Source organism: Phyllobates terribilis, unplaced genomic scaffold (assembly GCF_046119375.1).
Source record: "Phyllobates terribilis strain yellow unplaced genomic scaffold, ASM4611937v1 Scaffold_12__6_contigs__length_324123572, whole genome shotgun sequence".
Lineage (NCBI taxonomy): Eukaryota > Metazoa > Chordata > Amphibia > Anura > Dendrobatidae > Phyllobates > Phyllobates terribilis.
The window spans coordinates 88,797,410-88,820,612 of NW_027362772.1; the positions used below are offsets into that span (position 1 = coordinate 88,797,410).

Consider the following 23,203-nt stretch of genomic DNA (forward strand, 5'->3'; position numbering starts at 1 on the left):
TAGTTGGAAGTGACTGAGCGCGTGTGTCCTCCAGCACTCGGCTCATTAGTTGGAAGTGACTGAGCGTGTGTGTCCTCCAGCACTCGGCTCATTAGATGGAGGTGACTGAGCGTGTGTGTCATCCAGGACTCGTCTCATTAGGTGAAGGTGACTGAGCATTTGTGTCCTCAGCACTCGGCTCATTAAGGGGAGGTTATTTTGCGTCTGTGTCCTCCAGCACTCGGCTCATTAGTTGGAAGTGACTGAGCGTGTGTGTCCTCCAGCACTTGGCAAATTAGGGGAGGTGACTGAGCGTGTGTGTCCTCTAGTACTCAGCTCATTAAGTGGAGGTGATTTATCGTGTTTGTCCTCCAGCACTCGGCTCATTAGGTGGAGGTTACTGAGCATGTGTGTCCTCCAGAACTCTGCTCATTAGGTGGAGGTGACTGAGCATATGTGTCCTCCAGCACTCGGCACATTAGGTGGAGGTGACTGAGCGTGTGTGTCCTCCAGCACTCGGCTCATTAGGTGGAGGTGATAGAGCGTGTGTGTCCTCCAGCACTCGGCTCATTAGGTGGAGGTAATTGAGCTTGTGAGTCCTCCAGCAATCAGCTCATTAGGTGGAAGTGGCTGAGCGTGTGTGTCCTCCAGCACATAGCTCATTAGGTGGAGGTGACTGAATGTGTCTGTCCTCCAGTACTCGGCTCATTAGGTGAAGGCTATTGAGCATTTGTGTCCTCCAGCACTCGGCTCATTAGGTGGAGGTGACTGAGCATTTGTGTCCTCAGCACTCGGCTCATTAAGGGGAGGTTACTGAGCGTGTGTGTTCTCCAGCACTTGGCTCATTAGGTGAAGGTTACTGAGCATGTGTGTCCTCAGCACTCGGCTCATTAAGGGGAGGTTACTGAGCATGTGTGTCCTCTAGTACTTGTATCATTAAGTGGAGGTGATTGAGCTTGTGAGTCCTCCAGCACTCGGCTCATTAGGTGGAGGTGATTGAGCATGTGTGTCCTCCAGCACTCGGCTGATTAGATGGAGGTGACTGAGCATATGTGTCCTCCAGCACTCGGCTCATTAGGTGGAGGTGTCTGAGCGTCTGTGTCCTCTAGCACTCGGCTCATTAAGTGGAGGTGATAGAGCGTGTGTGTCCTCCAGCAATAAGCTCATCAGGTAGATGTGACTGAGTGTGTGTCCTCCAGTACTCGGCTCATTAGGTGGAAGTGACTGAGCGTGTGTGTCCTCCAGCACTCAGCTCATTAAGTGGAGGTGACTGAATGTGTCTGTCCTCCAGCACTTGGCTCATTAGGTGGAAATGTTTGAGCGTGTGTGTCTTCCAGCAATCGGCTCATTAGGTGGAGGTTACAGCACTCGGCTCATTAGGTGGAGGTGATACAGCGTCTGTGTCTTCCAGCACTTGGCTCATTAGGGGGAGGAGGCTGAGCGTGTGTGTCCTCCAGCACTCGGCTCATTAGGTGAAGGTTACTGAGAATTTGTGTCCTCAACACTCGGCTCATTAAGGGGAGGTTACTGAGCGTGTGTCCTCTAGTACTGGGCTCATTAAGTGGAGGTAATTGAGCTTGTGAGTCCTCCAGCACTCGGCTCATTAGGTAGAGGTGACTGAGCATGTGTGTCCTCCAGCACTCGGCTGATTAGATGGAGGTGACTGAGCATATGTGTCCTCCAGCACTCGGCTCATTAGGTGGAGGTGACTGAGCATATGTGTCCTCCAGCACTCAGCTCATTAGGTTGAGGTGACTGAGCGTCTATGTCATCTAGCACTCGGCTCATTAGGGGGGGTGACTGAGCGTGTGTGTCCTTCAGTTCTGGGCTCATTAGGTGAAGGTGACTGAGCATTTGTGTCCTCAGAACTCGGTTCATTAAAAGGAGGTTACTGAGCTTGTGTGTCCTCCAGCACTTGGCTCATTTGGGAGAGGTGACTGAGCATGTGTGTCCTCTAGTACTCAGGTCATTAAGCGGAGGTGATTGAGCTTGTGTGTCCTCCAGCACTCGGCTCATTAGAGGGAGGTGATTGAGCATGTGTGTCCTCCTGCACTCGGCTCATTAAGGGGAGGTCACTGAGTGTGTGTGTCCTCCAGTACTCGGTTCATTAGGTGGAAGTGACTGAGCGTGTGTGTCCTTCGACACTCAGCTCATTAGGTGGAGGTGATTGAGCATTTGTGTCCTCCAGCACTCGGCTCATTAGGTGGAAGTGACTGAGCCTGTGTGTCCTCCAGCACTCAGCTCATTAGGTGGAGGTGACTGAGCGTATGTGTCCTCCTGTACTCGGCTCATTAGGTGGAGGTGATAGAGCTCCTGTGTCCTCCAGGACTCGGCTCATTAGGTGGAGGTGATAGAGCGTCTTTATCCTCCAGTACTCGACTCATTAGGTGAAGGTGTCTGAGCATTTGTGTCCTCCAGCACTCGGCTCATTAAGGGGAGGTTACTGAGCGTGTGTGTCTTCTAGTACTCAGCTCATTAAGTGGAGGTGATTGACCTTGTGTGTCGTCCAGCACTCGGCTCATTAGGGGGATGTGACTGAGCCTGTGTGTCCTTCAGTACTTGGCTTATTAGGTGGAGGTGATTGAGCATGTGTGTCCTCCAGCACTCTGCTCATTAGATGGAGGTTACTGAGCATATGTGTCCTCCAGCACTTGACCCATCCGGTGGAGATGAGTGAGCGTGTTTGTCCTCCAGCACTCGGCTTATTAGGTGGAGGTAACTGAGCGTGAATGTCCTCCAGCACTCAGCTCATTAGGTGCAGGGGACTGAGCGTGTGTGTCTTCCAGCACTCTTCCCATTCAGAGGAGGTGACTGAATGTGTCTTTCCTCCAGCACTCAGCTCATTAGGTGGAGGTGATTGAATGTGTCTGTCCTCCAGCATTCGGCTCATTAAGTGGATGTGATTGAGCTTGTGTGTCCTCCAGCACTTGGCTGATTAGGTGGAGGTGACCAAGTGTGTGTGTCCTCCAGCACTCGGCTCATTAGGTGGCGGTAACTGAGCGTGTGTGTCCTCAGCACTCGGCTCATTAGGTGGAGGTGATAGAGCGTCTGTGTCCTCCAGCACTCGGCTCAGTAGGGGGAGGTGACTGAGCGTGTGTGTCCTCCAGCATTCGACTCATTAGGGGGAGGTGACCAAGCGTGTGTGTCCTCCAGCACTCAGCTCATTAGGTGGAGGTAACTGAGCGTGTGTGTCCTCCAGCGCTCGGCTCATTAGGTGGAGGTCACTGAGCGTGTGTGTCCTCCAGCACTCGGCTCATTAGGTGGAGGGGACTGAGCGTGTGTGTCCTCCAGCACTCGGCTGATTAGGTGGAGGTGACCAAGTGTGTGTGTCCTCCAGCACTCGGCTCATTAGGTGGAGGTGATAGAGCGTCTGTGTCCTCCAGCACTCGGCTCATCAGGTAGATGTGACAGAGTGTGTGTCCTCCAGTACTCGGCTCATTAGGTGGAAGTGACTGAGCGTGTGTGTCCTCCAGCACTCAGCTCATTAAGTGGAGGTGACTGAATGTGTCTGTCCTCCAGCACTCGGCTCATTAGGTGGAAGTGTTTGAGCGTGTGTGTCTTCCAGCACTCGGCTCATTAGGTGGAGGTAACAGCACTTGGCTCATTAGGTGGAGGTGATACAGCGTCTGTGTCTTCCAGCACTCGGCTCATTAGGGGGAGGTGACTGAGCGTGTGTGTCCTCCAGCACTCGGCTCATTAGGTGAAGGTTACTGAGCATTTGTGTCCTCAACACTCGGCTCATTAAGGGGAGGTTACTGAGCGTGTGTCCTCTAGTACTCGGCTCATTAAGTGGAGGTAATTGAGCTTGTGAGTCCTCCAGCACTCGGCTCATTAGGTAGAGGTGACTGAGCATGTGTGTCCTCCAGCACTCGGCTGATTAGATGGAGGTGACTGAGCATATGTGTCCTCCAGCACTCGGCTCATTAGGTGGAGGTGACTGAGCATATGTGTCCTCCAGCACTCAGCTCATTAGGTTGAGGTGACTGAGCGTCTATGTCATCTAGCACTCGGCTCATTAGGGGGGGTGACTGAGCATGTGTGTCCTTCAGTTCTGGGCTCATTAGGTGAAGGTGACTGAGCATTTGTGTCCTCAGAACTCGGTTCATTAAAAGGAGGTTACTGAGCTTGTGTGTCCTCCAGCACTTGGCTCATTTGGGAGAGGTGACTGAGCATGTGTGTCCTCTAGTACTCAGGTCATTAAGTGGAGGTGATTGAGCTTGTGTGTCCTCCAGCACTCGGCTCATTAGAGGGAGGTGATTGAGCATGTGTGTCCTCCAGCACTCGGCTTATTAAGGGGAGGTCACTGAGTGTGTGTGTCCTCCAGTACTCGGTTCATTAGGTGGAAGTGACTGAGCGTGTGTGTCCTCCGACACTCAGCTCATTAGGTGGAGGTGATTGAGCATTTGTGTCCTCCAGCACTCGGCTCATTAGGTGGAAGTGACTGAGCCTGTGTGTCCTCCAGCACTCAGGTCATTAGGTGGAGGTGACTGAGCGTATGTGTCCTCCTGTACTCGGCTCATTAGGTGGAAGTGACTGAGCCTGTGTGTCCTCCAGCACTCAGCTCATTAGGTGGAGGTGACTGAGCGTATGTGTCCTCCTGTACTCGGCTCATTAGGTGGAGGTGATAGAGCGTCTTTATCCTCCAGGACTCGGCTCATTAGGTGGAGGTGACTGAGCGTATGTGTCCTCCTGTACTCGGCTCATTAGGTGGAGGTGACTGAGCGTCTGTGTCCTCCAGGACTCGGCTCATTAGGTGGAGGGGACTGAGCGTGTGTGTCCTCCAACACTCGGCTCATTAGGTGGAGGGGACTGAGCGTGTGTGTCCTCCAGCACTCGGCTCATTAGGTGGAGGGGACTGAGCGTGTGTGTCCTCCAGGACTCGGCTCATTAGGTGGAGGGGACTGAGCGTGTGTGTCCTCCAACACTCGGCTCATTAGGTGGAGGGGACTGAGCGTGTGTGTCCTCCAGCACTCGGCTCATTAGGTGGAGGGGACTGAGCGTGTGTGTCCTCCAACACTCGGCTCATTAGGTGGAGGTCACTGAGCGTGTGTGTCCTCCAGCACTCGGCTCATTAGGTGGAGGGGACTGAGCGTGTGTGTCCTCCAGCACTCGGCTCATTAGGTGGAGGGGACTGAGCGTGTGTGTCCTCCAGCACTCGGCTCATTAGGTGGAGGGGACTGAGCGTGTGTGTCCTCCAGCACTCGGCTCATTAGGTGGAGGGGACTGAGCATGTGTGTCCTCCAGCACTCGGCTCATTAGGTGGAGGGGACTGAGCGTGTGTGTCCTCCAGCACTCGGCTCATTAGGTGGAGGTCACTGAGTGTGTGTGTCCTCCAGCACTCGGCTCATTAGGTGGAGGGGACTGAGCGTGTGTGTCCTCCAGCACTCGGCTCATTAGGTGGAGGTCACTGAGTGTGTGTGTCCTCCAGCACTCGGCTCATTAGGTGGAGGGGACTGAGCGTGTGTGTCCTCCAACACTCGGCTCATTAGGTGGAGGTCACTGAGCGTGTGTGTCCTCCAGCACTCGGCTCATTAAGTGGAGGTGACTGAGCGTGTGTGTCCTCCAGCACTCGGCTCATTAGGTGGAGGGGACTGAGCGTGTGTGTCCTCCAGCACTCGGCTCATTAGGTGGAGGGGACTGAGCGTGTGTGTCCTCCAGCACTCGGCTCATTAGGTGGAGGGGACTGAGCATGTGTGTCCTCCAGCACTCGGCTCATTAGGTGGAGGGGACTGAGCGTGTGTGTCCTCCAGCACTCGGCTCATTAGGTGGAGATCACTGAGTGTGTGTGTCCTCCAGCACTCGGCTCATTAGGTGGAGGGGACTGAGCATGTGTGTCCTCCAGCACTCGGCTCATTAGGTGGAGGGGACTGAGCGTGTGTGTCCTCCAGCACTCGGCTCATTAGGTGGAGATCACTGAGTGTGTGTGTCCTCCAGCACTCGGCTCATTAGGTGGAGGGGACTGAGCGTGTGTGTCCTCCAGCACTCGGCTCATTAGGTGGAGATCACTGAGTGTGTGTGTCCTCCAGCACTCGGCTCATTAGGTGGAGGGGACTGAGCGTGTGTGTCCTCCAGCACTCGGCTCATTAGGTGGAGGGGACTGAGCGTGTGTGTCCTCCAGCACTCGGCTCATTAGGTGGAGGGGACTGAGCGTGTGTGTCCTCCAGCACTCGGCTCATTAGGTGGAGGTCACTGAGTGTGTGTGTCCTCCAGCACTCGGCTCATTAGGTGGAGGGGACTGAGCGTGTGTGTCCTCCAGCACTCGGCTCATTAGGTGGAGGTCACTGAGTGTGTGTGTCCTCCAGCACTCGGCTCATTAGGTGGAGGGGACTGAGCGTGTGTGTCCTCCAACACTCGGCTCATTAGGTGGAGGTCACTGAGCGTGTGTGTCCTCCAGCACTCGGCTCATTAAGTGGAGGTGACTGAGCGTGTGTGTCCTCCAGCACTCGGCTCATTAGGTGGAGGGGACTGAGCGTGTGTGTCCTCCAGCACTCGGCTCATTAGGTGGAGGGGACTGAGCGTGTGTGTCCTCCAGCACTCGGCTCATTAGGTGGAGGGGACTGAGCATGTGTGTCCTCCAGCACTCGGCTCATTAGGTGGAGGGGACTGAGCGTGTGTGTCCTCCAGCACTCGGCTCATTAGGTGGAGATCACTGAGTGTGTGTGTCCTCCAGCACTCGGCTCATTAGGTGGAGGGGACTGAGCATGTGTGTCCTCCAGCACTCGGCTCATTAGGTGGAGGGGACTGAGCGTGTGTGTCCTCCAGCACTCGGCTCATTAGGTGGAGATCACTGAGTGTGTGTGTCCTCCAGCACTCGGCTCATTAGGTGGAGGGGACTGAGCGTGTGTGTCCTCCAGCACTCGGCTCATTAGGTGGAGATCACTGAGTGTGTGTGTCCTCCAGCACTCGGCTCATTAGGTGGAGGGGACTGAGCATGTGTGTCCTCCAGCACTCGGCTCATTAGGTGGAGGGGACTGAGCGTGTGTGTCCTCCAGCACTCGGCTCATTAGGTGGAGATCACTGAGTGTGTGTGTCCTCCAGCACTCGGCTCATTAGGTGGAGGGGACTGAGCGTGTGTGTCCTCCAGCACTCGGCTCATTAGGTGGAGGTCACTGAGTGTGTGCTGTGTGTGATTTATTAGGATGTCTTATTCTTCAAACATTTTCTGTTTTCTGCGATAATTCCTGATCTGTGGATCCATCAGTGACCACAAGGGGGAGACCCATACTCTCATCCTTTGTGGGGTCCTGGGCTGTGATCTGTGGGGTCTCATCGTCCCCTAATATTTATATTATGGATATCTCCCTTGTGAAAAGCAGGAATGGGAATATCGACAATCACCGCTGCCCGGATCCTGCGAGGACAAATGAAGGGAGACCCCGGAGAAAGCAGCCGCCTGGAGATGGAGACCTTCCCCTACGTGGCTCTATCAAAGGTAGAGAGGTGACCGGAGGATGGGAGTAGTGATACATTGTGTGATAGGAGATTAGATTGTGAGCTCTGGGGTCAGGGATGATGGGAGTAGTGATACACTGTGTGATAGGAGGTTAGATTGTGAGCTCTGGGGTCAGGGATGATGGGAGTAGTGATACACTGTGTGATACGAGATTAGATTGTGAGCTCCGGGGTCAGGGATGATGGGAGTAGTGATACATTGTGTGATAGGAGATTAGATTGTGAGCTCTGAGGGTCAGGGATGATGGGAGTAGTGATACACTGTGTGATAGGAGATTAGATTGTGAGCTCTGAGGGTCAGGGATGATGGGAGTAGTGATACATTGTGTGATAGGAGATTAGATTGTGAGCTCCGAGGTCAGGGATGATGGGAGTAGTGATACACTGTGTGATAGGAGATTAGATTGTGAGCTCTGGGGTCAGGGATGATGGGAGTAGTGATACACTGTGTGATAGGAGATTAGATTGTGAGCTCCGGGGTCAGGGATGATGGGAGTAGTGATACATTGTGTGATAGGAGATTAGATTGTGAGCTCCGGGGTCAGGGATGATGGGAGTAGTGATACATTGTGTGATAGGAGATTAGATTGTGAGCTCCTGGGGTCAGGGATGATGGGAGTAGTGATACATTGTGTGATAGGAGATTAGATTGTGAGCTCTGGGGTCAGGGATGATGGGAGTAGTGATACATTGTGTGATAGGAGATTAGATTGTGAGCTCTGGGGTCAGGGATGATTGGAGTAGTGATACATTGTGTGATAGGAGATTAGATTGTGAGCTCTGGGGTCAGGGATGATGGGAGTAGTGATACATTGTGTGATAGGAGATTAGATTGTGAGCTCTAGGGTCAGGGATGATGGGAGTAGTGATACATTGTGTGATAGGAGATTAGATTGTGAGCTCTGGGGTCAGGGATGATTGGAGTAGTGATACATTGTGTGATAGGAGATTAGATTGTGAGCTCTGGGGTCAGGGATGATGGGAGTAGTGATACATTGTGTGATAGGAGATTAGATTGTGAGCTCTGGGGTCAGGGATGATTGGAGTAGTGATACATTGTGTGATAGGAGATTAGATTGTGAGCTCTGGGGTCAGGGATGATGGGAGTAGTGATACATTGTGTGATAGGAGATTAGATTGTGAGCTCCGGGGTCAGGGATGATGGGAGTAGTGATACACTGTGTGATAGGAGATTAGATTGTGAGCTCAGGGGTCAGGGATGATGGGAGTAGTGATACACTGTGTGATAGGAGATTAGATTGTGAGCTCCGGGGTCAGGGATGATGGGAGTAGTGATACACTGTGTGATAGGAGATTAGATTGTGAGCTCCTGGGGTCAGGGATGATGGGAGTAGTGATACATTGTGTGATAGGAGATTAGATTGTGAGCTCTGGGGTCAGGGATGATGGGAGTAGTGATACATTGTGTGATAGGAGATTAGATTGTGAGCTCCGGGGTCAGGGATGATGGGAGTAGTGATACATTGTGTGATAGGAGATTAGATTGTGAGCTCCGGGGTCAGGGATGATGGGAGTAGTGATACATTGTGTGATAGGAGATTAGATTGTGAGCTCATGGGGTCAGGGATGATGGGAGTAGTGATACATTGTGTGATAGGAGGTTAGATTGTGAGCTCCTGGGATCAGGGATGATGGGAGTAGTGATACATTGTGTGATAGAAGATTAGATTGTGAGCTCCGGGGTCAGGGATGATGGGAGTAGTGATACACTGTGTGATAGGAGATTAGATTGTGAGCTCTGGGGTCAGGGATGATGGGAGTAGTGATACACTGTGTGATAGGAGATTAGATTGTGAGCTCTGGGGTCAGGGATGATGGGAGTAGTGATACACTGTGTGATAGGAGATTAGATTGTGAGCTCTGGGGTCAGGGATGATGGGAGTAGTGATACATTGTGTGATAGGAGATTAGATTGTGAGCTCTGGGGGCAGGGATGATGGGAGTAGTGATACATTGTGTGATAGGAGATTAGATTGTGAGCTCTGGGTTCAGAGATGATGGGAGTAGTGATACACTGTGTGATAGGAGATTAGATTGTGAGCTCTGGGGTCAGGGATGATGGGAGTAGTGATACATTGTGTGATAGGAGATTAGATTGTGAGCTCTGGGGTCAGGGATGATGGGAGTAGTGATACACTGTGTGATAGGAGATTAGATTGTGAGCTCTGGGGTCAGGGATGATGGGAGTAGTGATACATTGTGTGATAGGAGATTAGATTGTGAGCTCCGGGGTCAGGGATGATGGGAGTAGTGATACATTGTGTGATAGGAGATTAGATTGTGAGCTCTGGGGTCAGGATGATTGGAGTAGTGATACATTGTGTGATAGGAGATTAGATTGTGAGCTCCGGGGTCAGGGATGATGGGAGTAGTGATGCATTGTGTGATAGGAGATTAGATTGTGAGCTCCGGGGTCAGGGATGATGGGAGTAGTGATACACTGTGTGATAGGAGATTAGATTGTGAGCTCTGGGGTCAGGGATGATTGGAGTAGTGATACACTGTGTGATAGATTAGATTGTGAGCTCTGGGGTCAGGGATGATGGGAGTAGTGATACATTGTGTGATAGGAGATTAGATTGTGAGCTCAGGGGTCAGGGACGATGGGAGTAGTGATACACTGTGTGATAGGAGATTATATTGTGAGCTCTGGGGTCAGGGATGATGGGAGTAGTGATACATTGTGTGATAGGAGATTAGATTGTGAGCTCTGGGGTCAGGGATGATGGGAGTAGTGATACACTGTGTGATAGGAGATTAGATTGTGAGCTCCGGGGTCAGGGATGATGGGAGTAGTGATACACTGTGTGATAGGAGATTAGATTGTGAGCTCCGGGGTCAGGGACGATGGGAGTAGTGATACATTGTGTGATAGGAGATTAGATTGTGAGCTCTGGGGTCAGGGATGATGGGAGTAGTGATACATTGTGTGATAGGAGATTAGATTGTGAGCTCTGGGGTCAGGGATGATGGGAGTAGTGATACATTGTGTGATAGGAGATTAGATTGTGAGCTCCGGGGTCAGGGACGATGGGAGTAGTGATACATTGTGTGATAGGAGATTAGATTGTGAGCTCTGGGGTCAGGGATGATGGGAGTAGTGATACATTGTGTGATAGGAGATTAGATTGTGAGCTCCGGGGTCAGGGACGATGGGAGTAGTGATACATTGTGTGATAGGAGATTAGATTGTGAGCTCCGGGGTCAGGGATGATGGGAGTAGTGATACACTGTGTGATAGGAGATTAGATTGTGAGCTCCGGGGTCAGGGATGATGGGAGTAGTGATACACTGTGTGATAGGAGATTAGATTGTGAGCTCCGGGGTCAGGGATGATGGGAGTAGTGATACATTGTATGATAGGAGATTAGATTGTGAGCTCTGGGGTCAGGGATGATGGGAGTAGTGATACATTGTGTGATAGGAGATTAGATTGTGAGCTCTGGGGTCAGGGATGATGGGAGTAGTGATACACTGTGTGATAGGAGATTAGATTGTGAGCTCTGGGGTCAGGGATGATGGGAGTAGTGATACATTGTGTGATAGGAGATTAGATTGTGAGCTCTGGGGTCAGGGATGATGGGAGTAGTGATACACTGTGTGATAGGAGATTAGATTGTGAGCTCCGGGGTCAGGGATGATGGGAGTAGTGATACATTGTGTGATAGGAGATTAGATTGTGAGCTCTGGGGTCAGGGATGATGGGAGTAGTGATACACTGTGTGATAGGAGATTAGATTGTGAGCTCCGGGGTCAGGGATGATGGGAGTAGTGATACATTGTGTGATAGGAGATTAGATTGTGAGCTCCGGGGTCAGGGATGATGGGAGTAGTGATACATTGTGTGATAGGAGATTAGATTGTGAGCTCCGGGGTCAGGGATGATGGGAGTAGTGATACATTGTGTGATAGGAGATTAGATTGTGAGCTCCTGGGGTCAGGGATGATGGGAGTAGTGATACATTGTGTGATAGGAGATTAGATTGTGAGCTCCGGGGTCAGGGATGATGGGAGTAGTGATACATTGTGTGATAGGAGATTAGATTGTGAGCTCTGGGGTCAGGGATGATGGGAGTAGTGATACACTGTGTGATAGGAGATTAGATTGTGAGCTCTGGGGTCAGGGATGATTGGAGTAGTGATACATTGTGTGATAGGAGATTAGATTGTGAGCTCTGGGATCAGGGATGATGGGAGTAGTGATACATTGTGTGATAGGAGATTAGATTGTGAGCTACGGGGTCAGGGATGATGGGAGTAGTGATACATTGTGTGATAGGAGATTAGATTGTGAGCTCTGGGATCAGGGATGATGGGAGTAGTGATACATTGTGTGATAGGAGATTAGATTGTGAGCTCTAGGGTCAGGGATGATGGGAGTAGTGATACATTGTGTGATAGGAGATTAGATTGTGAGCTCTGAGGTCAGGGATGATGGGAGTAGTGATACACTGTGTGATAGGAGATTAAATTGTGAGCTCCGGGGTCAGGGATGATGGGAGTAGTGATACATTGTGTGATAGGAGATTAGATTGTGAGCTCTGAGGTCAGGGATGATGGGAGTAGTGATACACTGTGTGATAGGAGATTAAATTGTGAGCTCCGGGGTCAGGGATGATGGGAGTAGTGATACATTGTGTGATAGGAGATTAGATTGTGAGCTCCGGGGTCAGGGATGATGGGAGTAGTGATACACTGTGTGATAGGAGATTAGATTGTGAGCTCCGGGGTCAGGGATGATGGGAGTAGTGATACATTGTGTGATAGGAGATTAGATTGTGAGCTCTGGGGTCAGGGATGATGGGAGTAGTGATACATTGTGTGATAGGAGATTAGATTGTGAGCTCTGGGGTCAGGGATGATGGGAGTAGTGATACATTGTGTGATAGGAGATTAGATTGTGAGCTCTGGGATCAGGGATGATGGGAGTAGTGATACATTGTGTGATAGGAGATTAGATTGTGAGCTCTAGGGTCAGGGATGATGGGAGTAGTGATACATTGTGTGATAGGAGATTAGATTGTGAGCTCTGGGGTCAGGGATGATGGGAGTAGTGATACATTGTGTGATAGGAGATTAGATTGTGAGCTCTGGGGTCAGGGATGATGGGAGTAGTGATACATTGTGTGATAGGAGATTAGATTGTGAGCTCTGGGGTCAGGGATGATGGGAGTAGTGATACACTGTGTGATAGGAGATTAGATTGTGAGCTCTGGGGTCAGGGATGATGGGAGTAGTGATACATTGTGTGATAGGAGATTAGATTGTGAGCTCTGGGATCAGGGATGATGGGAGTAGTGATACATTGTGTGATAGGAGATTAGATTGTGAGCTCTGGGGTCAGGGATGATGGGAGTAGTGATACACTGTGTGATAGGAGATTAGATTGTGAGCTCCGGGGTCAGGGATGATGGGAGTAGTGATACACTGTGTGATAGGAGATTAGATTGTGAGCTCCGGGGTCAGGGATGATGGGAGTAGTGATACATTGTGTGATAGGAGATTAGATTGTGAGCTCCGGGGTCAGGGATGATGGGAGTAGTGATACACTGTGTGATAGGAGATTAGATTGTGAGCTCCGGGGTCAGGGATGATGGGAGTAGTGATACATTGTGTGATAGGAGATTAGATTGTGAGCTCCGGGGTCAGGGATGATGGGAGTAGTGATACATTGTGTGATAGGAGATTAGATTGTGAGCTCCGGGGTCAGGGATGATGGGAGTAGTGATACATTGTGTGATAGGAGATTAGATTGTGAGCTCCGGGGTCAGGGATGATGGGAGTAGTGATACATTGTGTGATAGGAGATTAGATTGTGAGCTCTGGGGTCAGGGATGATGGGAGTAGTGATACATTGTATGATAGGAGATTAGATTGTGAGCTCTGAGGTCAGGGATGATGGGAGTAGTGATACATTGTGTGATAGGAGATTAGATTGTGAGCTCTGGGGTCAGGGATGATGGGAGTAGTGATACATTGTATGATAGGAGATTAGATTGTGAGCTCTGGGGTCAGGGATGATGGGAGTAGTGATACATTGTGTGATAGGAGATTAGATTGTGAGCTCTGGGGTCAGGGATGATGGGAGTAGTGATACATTGTGTGATAGGAGGTTAGATTGTGAATTCCGGGGTCAGGGATGATGGGAGTAGTGATACATTGTATGATAGGAGATTAGATTGAGAGCTCTGGGGTCAGGGATGATGGGAGTAGTGATACATTGTGTGATAGGAGGTTAGATTGTGAGCTCCGGGGTCAGGGATGATGGGAGTAGTGATACATTGTGTGATAGGAGATTAGATTGTGAGCTCTGGGGTCAGGGATGATGGGAGTAGTGATACACTGTGTGATAGGAGATTAGACTATGAGCTCCGGGGTCAGGGATGATGGGAGTAGTGATACATTGTGTGATAGGAGATTAGATTGTGAGCTCTGGGGTCAGGGATGATGGTAGTAGTGATACATTGTGTGATAGGAGATTAGATTGTGAGCTCCGGGGTCAGGGATGATGGGAGTAGTGATACACTGTGTGATAGGAGATTAGATTGTGAGCTCTGAGGTCAGGGATGATGGGAGTAGTGATACACTGTGTGATAGGAGATTAGATTGTGAGCTCTGGGGTCAGGGATGATGGGAGTAGTGATACATTGTGTGATAGGAGATTAGATTGTGAGCTCTGGGGTCAGGGTTGATGGAAGTAGTGATACATTGTATGATAGGAGATTAGATTGTGAGCTCTGGGGTCAGGGATGATGGGAGTAGTGATACACTGTGTGATAGGAGATTAGATTGTGAGCTCTGGGGTCAGGGATGATGGGAGTAGTGATACATTGTGTGATAAGAGATTAGATTGTGAGCTCTGGGGTCAGGGATGATGGGAGTAGTGATACACTGTGTGATAGGAGATTAGATTGTGAGCTCTGGGGTCAGGGATGATGGGAGTAGTGATACATTGTGTGATAGGAGATTAGATTGTGAGCTCTGGGGTCAGGGATGATGGGAGTAGTGATATACTGTGTGATAGGAGATTAAATTGTGAGCTCCGGGGTCAGGGATGATGAGAGTAGTGATACATTGTGTGATAGGAGATTAGATTGTGAGCTCCTGGGGTCAGGGATGATGGGAGTAGTGATACATTGTGTGATAGGAGATTAAATTGTGAGCTCTGGGGTCAGGGATGATGGGAGTAGTGATACACTGTGTGATAGGAGATTAGATTGTGAGCTCTGAGGTCAGGGATGATGGGAGTAGTGATACATTGTGTGATAGGAGATTAGATTGTGAGCTCTGGGGTCAGGGATGATGGGAGTAGTGATACACTGTGTGATAGGAGATTAGATTGTAAGCTCAGGGGTCAGGGATGATGGGAGTAGTGATACACTGTGTGATAGGAGATTAGATTGTGAGCTCTGGGGTCAGGGATGATGGGAGTAGTGATACATTGTGTGATAGGAGATTAGATTGTGAGCTCTGGGGTCAGGGATGATGGGAGTAGTGATACATTGTGTGATAGGAGATTAGATTGTGAGCTCTGGGGTCAGGGATGATGGGAGTAGTGATACACTGTGTGATAGGAGATTAAATTGTGAGCTCCGGGGTCAGGGATGATGAGAGTAGTGATACATTGTGTGATAGGAGATTAGATTGTGAGCTCTGGGGTCAGGGATGATGGGAGTAGTGATACATTGTGTGATAGGAGATTAAATTGTGAGCTCTGGGGTCAGGGATGATGGGAGTAGTGATACACTGTGTGATAGGAGATTAGATTGTGAGCTCCGGGGTCAGGGATGATGAGAGTAGTGATACATTGTGTGATAGGAGATTAGATTGTGAGCTCCGGGGTCAGGGATGATGGGAGTAGTGATACACTGTGTGATAGGAGATTAGATTGTGAGCTCCGGGGTCAGGGATGATGAGAGTAGTGATACATTGTGTGATAGGAGATTAGATTGTGAGCTCTGGGGTCAGGGATGATGGGAGTAGTGATACACTGTGTGATAGGAGATTAAATTGTGAGCTCCGGGGTCAGGGATGATGAGAGTAGTGATACATTGTGTGATAGGAGATTAGATTGTGAGCTCTGGGGTCAGGGATGATGGGAGTAGTGATACACTGTGTGATAGGAGATTAGATTGTGAGCTCTGGGGTCAGGGATGATGGGAGTAGTGATACACTGTGTGATAGGAGATTAAATTGTGAGCTCCGGGGTCAGGGATGATGAGAGTAGTGATACATTGTGTGATAGGAGATTAGATTGTGAGCTCTGGGGTCAGGGATGATGGGAGTAGTGATACATTGTGTGATAGGAGATTAAATTGTGAGCTCTGGGGTCAGGGATGATGGGAGTAGTGATACACTGTGTGATAGGAGATTAGATTGTGAGCTCCGGGGTCAGGGATGATGAGAGTAGTGATACATTGTGTGATAGGAGATTAGATTGTGAGCTCCGGGGTCAGGGATGATAGGAGTAGTGATACACTGTGTGATAGGAGATTAGATTGTGAGCTCCTGGGGTCAGGGATGAAGGGAGCAGTGATACATTGTGTGATAGGAGATTAGATTGTGAGCTCCGGGGTCAGGGATGATGGGAGTAGTGATACACTGTGTGATAGGAGATTAGATTGTGAGCTCTGGGGTCAGGGATGATGAGAGTAGTGATACACTGTGTGATAGGAGATTAGATTGTGAGCTCCGGGGTCAGGGATGATGGGAGTAGTGATACACTGTGTGATAGGAGATTAGATTGTGAGCTCCGGGGTCAGGGATGATGAGAGTAGTGATACATTGTGTGATAGGAGATTAGATTGTGAGCTCCGGGGTCAGGGATGATAGGAGTAGTGATACACTGTGTGATAGGAGATTAGATTGTGAGCTCTGGGGTCAGGGATGATGGGAGTAGTGATACACTGTGTGATAGGAGATTAGATTGTGAGCTCCGGGGTCAGGGATGATGGGAGTAGTGATACACTGTGTGATAGGAGATTAGATTGTGAGCTCTGGGGTCAGGGATGATGAGAGTAGTGATACATTGTGTGATAGGAGATTAGATTGTGAGCTCTGGGGTCAGGGATGATGGGAGTAGTGATACATTGTGTGATAGGAGATTAGATTGTGAGCTCTGGGGTCAGGGATGATGGGAGTAGTGATACATTGTGTGATAGGAGATTAGATTGTGATCTCTGGGGTCAGGGATGATGGGAGTAGTGATACACTGTGTGATAGGAGATTAGATTGTGAGCTCTGGGGTCAGGGATGATGGGAGTAGTGATACATTGTATGATAGGAGATTAGATTGTGAGCTCCGGGGTCAGGGATGATGGGAGTAGTGATACACTGTGTGATAGGAGATTAGATTGTGAGCTCCGGCGTCAGGGATGATGGGAGTAGTGATACACTGTGTGATAGGAGATTAGATTGTGAGCTCCGGGGTCAGGGATGATGGGAGTAGTGATACACTGTGTGATAGGAGATTAGATTGTGAGCTCTGGGGTCTGGATGATGGGAGTAGTGATACACTGTGTGATAGGAGATTAGATTGTGAGCTCTGGGGTCAGGGATGATGGGAGTAGTGATACACTGTGTGATAGGAGATTAGATTGTGAGCTCTGGGGTCAGGGATGATGGGAGTAGTGATACACTGTGTGATAGGAGATTAGATTGTGAGCTCTGGGGTCAGGGATGATGGGAGTAGTGATACATTGTGTGATAGGAGATTAGATTGTGAGCTCTGGGGTCAGGGATGATGGGAGTAGTGATACATTGTGTGATAGGAGATTAGATTGTGAGCTCTGGGGTCAGGGATAATGGGAGTAGTGATACATGGTGTGATAGGAGATTAGATTGTGAGCTCTGGGGTCAGGGATGATGGGAGTAGTGATACATTGTGTGATAGGAGATTAGATTGTGAGCTCCGGGGTCAGGGATGATGGGAGTAGTGATACACTGTGTGATAGGAGATTAGATTGTGAGCTCAGGGGTCAGGGATGATGGGAGTAGTGATACATTGTGTGATAGGAGATTAGGTTATGCGCTCCGGGGATGATGGGGTTATCTCCCGTGTCTCCGCAGACCTATAACACGGACTCGCAGGTCCCGGACAGTGCGGGGACGGCCACGGCTTTCCTGTGTGGTGTGAAGACCAATAAAGGAATCGTGGGACTCAGCGCCGCGGCCAAACTGGGGTCCTGCAACACAAGCCGCGGCCACGAGGTGGACTCCATCCTGAAGTGGGCGAAGGCAGCAGGTGGGAGACTCGATAGCGGGGCTGACAACCTCTCACAGTATACAGGCTGGTTGTCAGTCACAGGGGGTGGGGCTGACAACCTCTCACAGTATACAGGCTGGTTGTCAGTGACAGGGGGCGGGGCTGACAACCTCTCACAGTGTACAGGCTGGTTGTCAGTAGCAGGGGGCGGGGCTGACATCCTCTCACAGTGTACAGGCTGGTTGTTAGTGACAGGGGGTGGGGCTGACAACCTCTCACAGTGTACAGGCTGGTTGTCAGTGACAGGGGGCGGGGCTGACAGCCTCTCACAGTGTACAGGCTGGATGTCAGTGCCAGGGGGCGGGGCTGACAACCTCTCACAGTATACAGGCTGGATGTCAGTGACAGGGGGCGGGGCTGACAACCTCTCACAGTATACAGGCTAGTTGTCAATGACAGGGGGCGGGGCTGACATCCTCTCACAGTGTACAGGCTGGTTGTCAGTGACAGGGGGTGGGGCTGACAACCTCTCACAGTGTACAGGCTGGTTGTCAGTGACAGGGGGCGGGGCTGACAGCCTCTCACAGTGTACAGGCTGGATGTCAGTGCCAGGGGGCGGGGCTGACAACCTCTCACAGTATACAGGCTGGATGTCAGTGACAGGGGGCAGGGCTGACAACCTCTCACAGTATACAGGCTAGTTGTCAGTGACAGGGGGCGGGGCTGACATCCTCTCACAGTGTACAGGCTGGTTGTCAGTGACAGGGGGCGGGGCTGACAGCCTCTCACAGTATACAGGCTGGATGTCAGTGACAGGGGGCGGGGCTGACAACCTCTCACAGTATACAGGCTGGTTGTCAGTGGCAGGGGGAGCGGCTGACTACCTCTCACAGTATACAGGCTGGTTGTCAGTGACAGGGGGCGGGGCTGACAACCTCTCATAGTGTACAGGCTGGTTGTCAGTGGCAGGGGGAGCGGCTGACTACCTCTCACAGTATACAGGCTGGTTGTCAGTGACAGGGGGCGGGGCTGACAACCTCTCACAGTATACAGGCTGGTTGTCAGTGGCAGGGGGAGCGGCTGACTACCTCTCACAGTATACAGGTTGGTTGTCAGTGACAGGGGGCGGGGCTGACAACCTCTCATAGTGTACAGGCTGGTTGTCAGTGGCAGGGGGCGGGGCTGACAACCTCTCACAGTATACAGGCTGGTTGTCAGGGACAGGGGGCGGCGCTGACATCCTCTCACAGTGTACAGGCTGGTTGTCAGTGACAGGGGGCGGGGCTGACAACCTCTCACAGTATACAGGCTGGTTGTCAGTGACAGGGGGTGGGGCTGACAACCTCTCACAGTATACAGGCTGGTTGTCAGTGACAGGGGGCGGGGCTGACAACCTCTCACAGTATACAGGCTGGTTGTCAGTGACACGGGGCGGGGCTGACAACCTCTCACAGTATACAGGCTGGTTGTCAGTGACAGGGGGTGGGGCTGACAACCTCTCACAGTGTACAGGCTGGTTGTCAGTGACAGGCGGCAGGGCTGACAACCTCTCACAGTGTACAGGCTGGTTGTCAGTGGCAGGGGGCGGGACTGACAACCTCTCACAGTGTACAGGCTGGTTGTCAGTGGCAGGGGGTGGGGCTGACAACCTCTCACAGTGTACAGGCTGGTTGTCAGTGACAGGGGGCGGGGCTGACAACCTCTCATAGTATAAAGGCTGGTTGTCAGTGACAGGGGGTGGGGCTGACAACCTCTCACAGTGTACAGGCTGGTTGTCAGTCACAGGGGGCGGGGCTGACAACCTCTCATAGTATAAAGGCTGGTTGTCAGTGGCAGGGGTCGGGGCTGACAACCTCTCACAGTGTACAGGCTGGTTGTCAGTCACAGGGGGTGGGGCTGACAACCTCTCACAGTGTTCAGGCTGGTTGTCAGTCACAGGGGGTGGGGCTGACAACCTCTCACAGTGTACAGGCTGGTTGTCAGTGGCAGTGGTCGGGGCTGACCACCTCTCACAGTGTACAGGCTGGTTGTCAGTGGCAGGGGGCGGGGCTGGTAACCTCTCACAGTGTACAGGCTGGTTGTCAGTGACAGGGGGTGGGGCTGACAACCTCTCACAGTATACAGGCTGGTTGTCAGTGGCAGGGGGTGGGGCTGACCACCTCTCACAGTGTACAGGCTGGTTGTCAGTGGCAGGGGGTGGGGCTGACCACCTCTCACAGTGTACAGGCTGGTTGTCAGTGGCAGGGGGTGGGTCTGACAACCTTTCACAGTATAAAGGCTGGTTGTCAGTGACAGGGGGCGGGGCTGACAACCTCTCACAGTATACAGGCTGGTTGTCAGTGACAGGGGGTGGGGCTGACATCCTCTCACAGTATACAGGCTGGTTGTCAGTGACAGTGGGTGGGGCTGACATCGTCTCACAGTATACAGGCTGGTTGTCAGTGACAGGGGGCGGGGCTGACAACCTTTCACAGTATAAAGGCTGGTTGTCAGTGACAGGGGGCGGGGCTGACAACCTCTCACAGTATACAGGCTGGTTGTCAGTGACAGGGGGTGGGGCTGACATCCTCTCACAGTGTACAGGCTGGTTGTCAGTGACAGTGGGTGGGGCTGACATCGTCTCACAGTATACAGGCTGGTTGTCAGTGACAGGGGGCGGGGCTGACAACCTTTCACAGTATAAAGGCTGGTTGTCAGTGACAGGGGGTGGGTCTGACAACCTTTCACAGTATAAAGGCTGGTTGTCAGTGACAGGGGGCGGGGCTGACAACCTCTCACAGTATACAGGCTGGTTGTCAGTGACAGTGGGTGGGGCTGACATCGTCTCACAGTATACAGGCTGGTTGTCAGTGACAGGGGGCGGGGCTGACAACCTTTCACAGTATAAAGGCTGGTTGTCAGTGACAGGGGGCGGGGCTGACCACCTCTCACAGTGTACAGGCTGTTTGTCAGTTACAGGGGGTGGGGCTGACAACCTCTCACAGTATACAGGCTGGTTGTCAGTGGCAGGGGGCGGGGCTGACAACCTCTCACAGTATACAGGCTGGTTGTCAGTGGCAGGGGGCGGGGCTGACAACCTCTCACAGTATACAGGCTGGTTGTCAGTGGCAGGGGGCGGGGCTGACAACCTCTCACAGTATACAGGCTGGTTGTCAGTGACAGGGGGCGGGGCTGACAACCTCTCACAGTATACAGGCTGGTTGTCAGTGACAGGGGGCGGGGCTGACAACCTCTCACAGTGTACAGGCTGGTTGTCAGTAGCAGGGGGCGGGGCTGACAACCTCTCACAGTATACAGGCTGGTTGTCAGTGACAGGGGGCGGGGCTGACAACCTCTCACAGTATACAGGCTGGTTGTCAGTGACAGGGGGCGGGGCTGACCACCTCTCACAGTATACAGGCTGGTTGTCAGTGACAGGGGGCGGGGCTGACAACCTCTCACAGTATACAGGCTGGTTGGCAGTGACGGGGCAGGGCTGACAACCTCTCTCAGTGTACAGGCTGGTTGTCAGTGGCAGGGGTCGGGGCTGACCACCTCTCACAGTGTACAGGCTGGTTGTCAGTGACAGGGGGCGGGGCTGACAACCTCTCACAGTGTACAGGCTGGTTGTCAGTGACAGGGGGCGGGGCTGACAACCTCTCACAGTATACAGGCTGGTTGTCAGTCACAGGGGGTGGGGCTGACAACCTCTCACAGTATACAGGCTGGTTGTCAGTGACGGGGTCGGGGCCGACAACCTCTCACAGTGTACAGGCTGGTTGTCAGTGACAGGGGGCGGGGCCGACAACCTCTCACAGTATACAGGCTGGTTGTCAGTGACAGGGGGCGGGGCTGACAACCTCTCACAGTGTACAGGCTGGTTGTCAGTGACAGGGGGCGGGGCCGACAACCTCTCACAGTATACAGGCTGTTTGTCAGTGGCAGGGGGCGGGGCTGACAACCTCTCACAGTATACAGGCTGGTTGTCAGTGGCAGGGGGTGGGGCTGACAACCTCTCTCAGTGTACAGGCTGTTTGTCAGTGGCAGGGGGCGGGGCTGACAACCTCTCACAGTATACAGGCTGGTTGTCAGTGGCAGGGGGCGGGGCTGACAACCTCTCTCAGTGTACAGGCTGGTTGTCAGTGGCAGGGGTCGGGGCTGACCACCTCTCACAGTGTACAGGCTGGTTGTCAGTGACAGGGGGCGGGGCTGACAACCTCTCACAGTGTACAGGCTGGTTGTCAGTGACAGGGGGCGGGGCTGACAACCTCTCACAGTATACAGGCTGGTTGTCAGTCACAGGGGGTGGGGCTGACAACCTCTCACAGTATACAGGCTGGTTGTCAGTGACGGGGTCGGGGCTGACAACCTCTCACAGTGTACAGGCTGGTTGTCAGTGACGGGGTCGGGGCCGACAACCTCTCACAGTGTACAGGCTGGTTGTCAGTGACAGGGGGCGGGGCCGACAACCTCTCACAGTATACAGGCTGGTTGTCAGTGACAGGGGGCGGGGCTGACAACCTCTCACAGTGTACAGGCTGGTTGTCAGTGACAGGGGGCGGGGCCGACAACCTCTCACAGTATACAGGCTGTTTGTCAGTGGCAGGGGGCGGGGCTGACAACCTCTCACAGTATACAGGCTGGTTGTCAGTGGCAGGGGGCGGGGCTGACAACCTCTCACAGTATACAGGCTGGTTGTCAGTGACGGGGTCGGGGCCGACAACCTCTCACAGTGTACAGGCTGGTTGTCAGTGACAGGGGGCGGGGCCGACAACCTCTCACAGTATACAGGCTGGTTGTCAGTGACAGGGGGCGGGGCTGACAGCCTTCCACAGTATACAGGCTGGTTGTCAGTGACAGGGGGCGGGGCTGACAAACTCACAGTATACAGGCTGGTTGTCAGTGACAGGGGGCGGGGCTGACAGCCTTCCACAGTATACAGGCTGGTTGTCAGTGACAGGGGGCGGGGCCGACAACCTCTCACAGTATACAGGCTGGTTGTCAGTGACAGGGGGCGGGGCTGACAGCCTTCCACAGTATACAGGCTGGTTGTCAGTGACAGGGGGCGGGGCTGACAAACTCACAGTATACAGGCTGGTTGTCAGTGACAGGGGGCGGGGCTGACAGCCTTCCACAGCATACAGGCTGGTTGTCAGTGACAGGGGGCGGGGCTGACAAACTCACAGTATACAGGCTGGTTGTCAGTGACAGGGGGCGGGGCTGACAGCCTTCCACAGTATACAGGCTGGTTGTCAGTGACAGGGGGCGGGGCCGACAACCTCTCACAGTATACAGGCTGGTTGTCAGTGACAGGGGGCGGGGCTGACAGCCTTCCACAGTATACAGGCTGGTTGTCAGTGACAGGGGGCGGGGCTGACAACCTCTCACAGTATACAGGCTGGTTGTCAGTGACAGGGGGTGGGGCTGACAGCCTCTCACAGTGTACAGGCTGGTTGTCAGTGACAGGGGGCGGGGCTGACATCCTCTCACAGTGTACAGGCTGGTTGTCAGTGACAGGGGGCGGGGCTGACAACCTCTCACAGTATACAGGCTGGTTGTCAGTGACAG

At 52.3% G+C, this 23,203-nt stretch overlaps 1 protein-coding gene across 1 annotated transcript in view; it reads left to right on the forward strand.

Annotated features, from left to right (window-relative positions):
• LOC141172170 (alkaline phosphatase-like) overlaps window positions 1–23,203 on the forward strand; it is a 104,061-nt gene that overhangs the window by 27,527 nt on the left and 53,331 nt on the right. The window contains exons 3-4 of the mRNA XM_073656086.1: window positions 7,296–7,411; window positions 17,521–17,695. Coding sequence (XP_073512187.1) covers window positions 7,296–7,411; window positions 17,521–17,695 — 291 coding nt within the window. The remainder of the gene's footprint in view (window positions 1–7,295; window positions 7,412–17,520; window positions 17,696–23,203) is intronic.